We start from the raw sequence: 7,888 nt of genomic DNA on the forward strand, positions 1-7,888 counted from the left end.
TTTTTTTGGTTTCTATACAGTTTAAAATTTCAATAAATTTATTTGAGTTATGTTATCAGTGCCACTGCCAGATTTCCCTCACATCCTATGTATTTATTTTGCTAAATCTGTAAACATCTATATTTAATAATATGAATGAAATGTAACATAAAATAAAAATAAAAAAGCTAAATAGACATATAGTTGTATCCACACATATATGAATGCATGTTATTCGTTTTTGAGGTATGTAAAGCATAGAATCTAAGAAGTTCAAGACATGAGACAATTTTTTAAACAAAAAATATATGTACATTTATCTAGAGCAGTAAATTAGAATAGTATATCTGTGCACTCCATAGAATTTCCCAGGTATATTTGTAGACTGGAAGTAGTAAGTAAGGGTTTAGTCTGCCAAGATTCTTTTGCTACGTGTAAGCAAATAAAGAACTGAACTGTGGTTGAATTGTTCCACATCATTCTTGGACTTAGCTTGACAAAGATAAAAAATTGGGATTCAGCTGAACCCCAGTTACTTCTCATCTTGCTAGAAACATACTTTATCTTCTTCATACACATCAGTTTTCTCTGTCAGAGGCCTTACTGTATACATCTATGCCAGTGATGGCGAACCTTTTAGAGACGAGTGCCCAAAAACCCCCCTGACCCACCCCCGCTCTGCCGCCACTCCGCCCCCCCCCCCGCAGGGCCACTCACCACAGATCGCCCAGGCAGCTTTGCAGTGCCATGGCGGCCATGCTCTCCACCTGAACCCCATAGCATCATCTGCATGTGATGGGGCACAAGGGCGGAGTCTTGCCCCTGCTTCCCGGCTGCCATGTGCTTGGCTGCGCTGCTCCGTGTGGGCCGCACCTGGAGGAGACTTTCTTCCAGGCAGGCTGCTGGTGAGCGGGTTGCGGGGGGAGGCAGGGCTGGGGCAATGGCTCACGTGCCCACAGAGAGGGCTCCGAGTGCCACCTCTGGCATGCGTGCCATAGGTTTGCCACCACTGATCTATGCTGTATACAAATCAAGTCAAAAGTAGCTGAAATATTTGAGGGGAGAAGTATAGAAAATTTTCTCTTCACATAATACTATACCAAGTGTACAGTCGTCACTTTAATAGTAATTATTAGTTTTCATATATCCACAGAGGGTGGATTTGAATTCAAACCATGTAAATCAATGGTAGGTTATTGAGATAAACAGCAATTAATTTTTCAAGTTATCGCATTGGAAAGCAGGTAACATAGTTTGAACTCATCTTAATATACTTCTCTTTTTCAATTTCAGATATCTAGAAGCAGAATGGGAAGCTAAACGCAAAACTTGTCGTGAGTTCAGCAAATCGACAATGATAGATTTTTGTCCAAGAGTCCCCAAACAAAATAATAACAGTGATTGTGGAATATACTTATTGCAGTATGTGGAAACTTTTTTTCAGGTACAAGTACAACAAAATTTTAAACTCTGAGATTGTTTCCAGTGCCCTGACTGATGACTAGAAATATTCTACATCAGCCTTCCTCAGTCACGCCCCCATCCGTTTGTGTGGATTTCAGTTCCTAGAACTCCCAATAACAACTAGACTGGCTGGGAAATTTGGGGAAATGATTCCCACATGTATTGAGAGTGCCCAAGTTGGGGTAGTAAATACTCTTTCAGATCTTACATTTCATGAAAAGGCTTTTAGCAAGCAAATAGCTCTGGGGTTTATCAATATGGATACAACATATTATATGATCATCTGATCTTCCAAGGCTGATCCAGTATTTATTTATTTAGCTAGCTTAGTTAGTTAGTTCATTAGTTAGTTATTTCAGTGCCTTTTGACTCCTGCAATTTTCTTGGTACATTTTCAGATGTGGTTTGCCATTATTGCCTTCCTAGGGTTGAGAGAAAATGACTGCCCCAGTTGGCATTGTGCCTGTTTCCTGATTTCTAGCCTGAATATAATACATGTTTAAACTTGTGCTTATGTTTTTTGGATACAGCTCATTGATAGGATGTTATTATGTGAATTATATATTTATTTTATTAACACTAGTAACAAAGAACATTTCTAACAAGATAAACAATACTTTAAAAAAAATATTACATAGAATCCTTTTTCTTTAAATCATCAGAATCCTATTGTTAACTTTGAGCTTCCGGTACACTTGGAGCAATGGTTCCCGCCTCACCTAGTGAGAAGAAAGCGAGAACAGATTAGAGACTTGATCTTGCAACTACACTTTCAACAGCAGAGTGGCAGCAAAAGCTAGCAGATTTTTCTTCTGGGTCTTGAAAATGAAAAGCATAGATCCAGAAGTATGAGAAATCTAATCTGCACTGTTTGTTCTTTTACTTTTGTAAAGAGATGCATTTCTGTATTTATTTTAAGGGTTACATTTGAACTGTATTTGCAGAAAATGAAAGCTTATAACTTATAATTATGTAATTTAAAGTAAATGTTGCCTAATTTTGTTTTAATGGGAAAAATAGAAACAAAATTACAAACAGCAAAGATGGAAGAATACTTTAATCGTAAGAAATGCAAATAATTTTATTTCAAAAGATAGAAAGTAAGTCTTTACAAAATGGATACATTTTAAAAGTTATATTTAATATTTTTGAAAATAGCATTTCAATACGTAAACAGGACAGTGAAAATATATCTATAGCTGATTTTGAATATAATAGATATGTTATTGATCCATTGGATTTTGGCTATATTTTGGGTTTTCTTATTCATACGAACAATTACTTTCTACACTGTATTTTTAAAATGCCGGAACACAATGTAAAATTATGCTTCAAAGTTATTATAAAATAGAAGTGTCATTTGTTTTCCATGTTAACTTGGTTACATAGCCCAGATTCAAAACCTGATCTGTTTCTGTTGCTCAGAAATTGTATATGAATACTATGTATTTGATAAGACACTTAACACAAGTTTTCACTGTACTGGGTACAGCTGGAGCTTATATCTGGCAATGTATCACCCTGGTGGGAATTTTATTAATATTTCAATTATTTATTTTGGGGTTGGAATCAGTAGAAATGTGTTTAATAGGCACTTTGACTGAAATCCTAGACTAACAGTTAGGCGGAAGCCCCATTAAATTCTATCTCCAAATAAACTACAGGTATAATTTTTAAAAGTGACATAAAACAAACTTTTCTTAATCAAAAGAGATACTGTATTGTTTTGAAAATGCATATTGAAAAATTGAATATCTATGATTCCCTCAAGTATTTACATTTGAGATTGAAGCTGTTAATAGAAGATTTTTTACTGGACTAAAGAACCCTAAGGAATAAGGGAGCTGTTAAATGTTAAAGAAGGAATTTTACTATTGAATAAATTATTATTTTATTACGGTTTTTGATGAGTTCTTTTTCTTTAATAAAAGTTTCACGATTACTCTGTTGAAATAAGTTTTGGCTTAACAGTTGTTTGCAACAGATCAGTGCGTTTCTTTGGCAGATGCTGGAAGCCTTGTAATCAAGAATTATTTTAAATATTCAATTCAAATGAATTTTTTCTTACGTGAAATATATATTGCACAGAGAAGAAACAAATGCTATTTATTTGGGTAGTTGTAGCTTATATATTTTAATTACATAGTTTTTGTGATTGTAATCATATCAATATATATATATATATATATATATATATATATATATATATATATATATATATATATATATATATATATATATATATATATATATATATATATATATATATATATATATATATATATATATATATATATATATATAATGTTTACCTAGATATATACTTTCCTTTTGCATATCAGTCATCTCTGTGTAGGAAAAATGATACAGTCATGTGAAAAAGAAAGTACACTCTCTTTGAGCAGTATTCCCAATCTTTCCCTAATGTTTTAAGGCAATACAGTGCTTCATTAAAGAAAAGTATTTTTATTATTATTTTGCTTTACAACAGCGGTTCTCAACCTATGGGTCGCGACCCCATTTGGGGTCGATCGACCATTTCACGGGGGTCGCCAAGCAAGGCTGTCCGCCATTTTTTTCCCCCTTTTCTGACGGGTGCCTTACCTCCCTTGGGCTGGGCCAGCTGGTGGTCGGCCTGCTCCGTCTCTGCCGCTTGCCAGCTACGCCTCGGCCAGCGCAGGGGGCGGAACCACGCATGTGCAGCGCTCCCGGGCAGGGAAAGTCCTCGACTTACGACCAGCTGGGTAGTCCTCGACTTACGACCGGTTTAGTCCTCAACTTACGACCGGTTTACTCCTCGACTTACGACTGGTTTACTCCTCGACTTACGACCGGTTGGGGGTCACAGCATTAAAAAGGTTGAGAATCACTGCTTTACAAAGTAAAACTTGCCACCTCCACAGTGTAAAACACACTGAGATAAATCTAATTCATCTCATCAAAGACAAGTAGACCTAAATCAATCAATTGCTTTATGTTTTTTAAGTCATAGATTGTTTGCACAATGCACAAATGACATAGATGTAGAGCTCACAGCCTTTTTATTCCATCCAATTTCTTTGTGTGTCAACCAGGAGAGAAGAAAAAAACTCTTTCACTTGTGGTGGGGGTTGCATTGTGCCCATGATAATTAAACTACTTCAACACACATTTTCATTTTAATGGATCTAGGCAGAAGTATATATAATTGACTGTAGAACCTGATTCTTCCATCTCTTCACCTTTTATGGAACTGAATTAGGGCAAAGGGGAGCACCAGGCCATTTGAAAGATTTATATAGTTCTGTTATCTACACTCACTGGCAGTAGCTGTCCAAATAGTCAGTCTTGAACATCTTGATTTAATTGTGTTTGGCATTTTTTGTATTCCTCAAACATTCCAGCTTTCTAAAGGTTGTAAGCTGATGATTAGCTTACACAAACTATGGTTTAAGCTGCTTTGTGGTCAGTACTCTCAAATTCTGTGCACAAAACAGCCTGCTCTTTGTTAGTCTGCTATCCAGTGGTTTTCAGTACACGGCAGTAACAAACTCCACTTTCATGGCTCATTGTGGAAGGAAAGTCTGCCTTGATAGAAGAGAAATGCCTTCAAGTCCTTTCTGTCCCCACCATATTTGTATGACTCCATCTGTGTATACTGTTGGAAATATGCAGATAAAAGTAGGAATTTATAATATTGGTATGTACTGTGTGTTTGTGTGTACATATGTATATGTATATAGGTAGCTGTAGAAAGATAGGTAGATAGATAGGTATAGATATGTATATGTCCATATGTGTATGTAAGTGTTTATGTGAGTGTGTATGAAAGTTGTGGGAGTGGCGCTTACAATTTTAAGATGCAGAAGGACACATATTTCTCATGAAAAGGCTTTTTGAGCTGAATAGCTCCAATGAGAAGGACCGGAGCAAATATATAGATCTGGAAGAGACCCAAGTGTGTTCTGATGGAAAAGATCTCAGGAATACTTTGAAGAAGTTCAGCAATGGACTTGTCTTGGAAGGCCAGAAATAATTTAGCAGGTAAAACCTAGAAAGAGGTCCTGGAGCTATAAACGGAGCAGTGTTTGAGGCCACCAAAAAAGCCATATAGAAGACCATGCAAGGAGAAGCTTGCCTACCCTGTCGGTGAGGTCTACCAGAAAGATTGAGACAGTTTCCTGTAGATGATGGTATGATGGTCAGCCCTTGGTGACCCCTTGTCAGACAATGATATAATGTATCCCAGAATAAAGTTACAGTAGATATTTAGATCTATTTAGCCTTTAACCACTACTTGTCCAGTACTGTTATTGTGCCATGTTTATTGATTGATTTGATTGTATACCAGTCCATCTCAGATTCATGACTTTGGGCAGCTCACATAGTTAAAACAACCACAATAAATAAATAAATAAAATAATCTATTAAAACCAGATTAAAACATAATAAGCAGGAAAATGCAAGTCACATGTTATGTATCATTTATGATACTTTATTCCAGTTATGCAAAACACATCTTTGGGTAAGTAAAGAGTAAAGCTTTGGAACCAACTGTATGTATTATATGAACACTTCCATGTCTTTTTCTTTGCAAGAATACAGAAGGGATTGGCGTCTTTGGGGAAATATTTTTCAGTTCCCAGTTCTAGTCAGAAATCCTAGGATTACCTTATTGACTCATATCCAGATATTAACTAGGTCTGAAAATTTAGCTTTTGGGGATCAATGTTTTGGGATCAAGGTCAATGTGAACTGGTCTTTCAGGTATGTCAATTTTAAAATTATTATTTTCATGTATATGTCATTGTGTATATATATAAAAGCCCATAGTTTTTTGTTTATTTCCTTTGTAAAGGGGCTAGCAATAGCATTATAAAAACTAAAACTATAAATAACTACAATATTATTCAACAACATTCTTCTTGGTCAATTTCCTAAATATTTCCCTGCTTTGCTTGGAGAATAATAGTGATAAATTAAATCATGCATGTGTTGTTACCATCCAGAGTTACAGCAAAATCACCCAAGGATGAAAATCTCTTAGACATGTCTACAACTTATCTTATGTTAACATAAGTTATTGCTTAAATACTACTTTTCCCCCAAGAAGTTGATTAAAATTTTATTTTGTTAAGTGTGAATGGTACTGTCCTTGTATGGAATGCCAGTTAAGGGCATGATAAGCTCCAGTAAAGCTGGCTCAGCTGACCAGCTTAATTTAAAAAAAAAAACAACTTGTCTGCACTGTAACGACTAATATCAAGAAGCTTCTCCATTAGCACTTCTGTAACTCCCAAAATGAAAAATGAAATAATTTATTTTAGAGAAAATAATCTTAGATATTTTGTTGGGCTTTTGTTAAAGAAACTATAGTAATTTCTTTTTCTTTTTTAATGATCAGAAGGAATAATATACGACACCAGTGCTTTTCCTGGAAGAGAATCTTATTGGATGCTTAATACATTCAGGATTGCTGGTCCAGTGGAAAAGGGATTTGATTATTTCCCTTTTCACTTTAAATATAAAATAGAATAAAAGATAAATATGTGTGACTTTCCTTGGAAAATATATTTAGGAATATGCATATTTGTTTTGGCTAAAAGGGATTTTCCAACATTTGCAGGTAAGAAAATATACCTAATAATTTGTGTCTCTGTGTATGTGCTTTAATATTCATTTATAAACCATTTTACTAGTTAAACAGTTATTCCTTGCTTTTGTAATTAATGAAAATTCATTTAATTAGAATGAGAGGGAATAGCTTATGTTTATATGGAGCTAGAATCAATCTTTCTGTACTGGAATCCAATGATTATCTGCAATTCTTGAACCTGACAGGAAAAATTAATTGTAGGCTACAATGTCCCTATCCTTAACATAAGAATAAGCATTACCTAAGGCTTGCTTTTATTGAAATATGTATATCATCAGAATAAATACTAAGCATATGTCTGTTTTATATTTACAGAGTAGACTCAGTAGTAGCTTTTCTCAGAAAATAACTATTCTCTTAATATTGTTCATATTTGTCCTCAAGCCAGTGGCAAGAATATCATGTTGTAAGCCTTCTTGTAATGGTTTTATATATATATTTCATTTCAAATAACATTTTTAAACATTGCTAATACTTTATTATTCATATAGTGAGTGAATTGTTCAGCTGTTTATCATTTTTCTCCTTGTTAATTTTTACAGTATAGAAATGGAAAAATATGTGAACTAAGTCTGATTAGTTTCCATATTAAAAAATATAAAGCAGGAGCTAATCTCATCTCCATCTTTAAAACGTAGCCATCATCAAGGGATTTATATTAGCCCATTCATATTAGATGCATAAATGGTGCTTGAAAGTTTTATGCTGTTTGTCCAAGTTAGGCTGTTACAAATAGAAAATGTTTAAGAAATGAGTCACAGCAAGCTCTCTGATCTGATAGGAAAATTCTGTAAGATGTATGCAGAACAC

The 7,888-nt window shown here is 34.7% G+C and overlaps 2 protein-coding genes across 2 annotated transcripts in view; both read left to right on the plus strand.

The window, feature by feature from the left end:
* Positions 1-3,327, plus strand: part of SENP7 (SUMO specific peptidase 7) — a 40,276-nt gene extending 36,949 nt beyond the window's left edge. The window contains exons 23-24 of the mRNA XM_029283604.1: positions 1,273-1,423; positions 2,106-3,327. Of these exons, the coding sequence (XP_029139437.1) occupies positions 1,273-1,423; positions 2,106-2,243 (289 nt within the window). The 3' untranslated portion in view covers positions 2,244-3,327. The remainder of the gene's footprint in view (positions 1-1,272; positions 1,424-2,105) is intronic.
* Positions 3,328-6,969: 3,642 nt separating this feature from the next.
* The window catches only part of IMPG2 (interphotoreceptor matrix proteoglycan 2), a 31,762-nt gene continuing 30,843 nt past the window's right edge, over positions 6,970-7,888 (plus strand). Inside the window, 1 exon segment of the mRNA XM_029283583.1 lies at positions 6,970-7,048. Within this exon segment, the coding sequence (XP_029139416.1) occupies positions 6,970-7,048 (79 nt within the window).

Source organism: Protobothrops mucrosquamatus, unplaced genomic scaffold (assembly GCF_001527695.2).
Source record: "Protobothrops mucrosquamatus isolate PMUCROS unplaced genomic scaffold, P.Mucros_1.0 scaffold_68, whole genome shotgun sequence".
Taxonomy (NCBI): Eukaryota; Metazoa; Chordata; class Lepidosauria; order Squamata; family Viperidae; genus Protobothrops; species Protobothrops mucrosquamatus.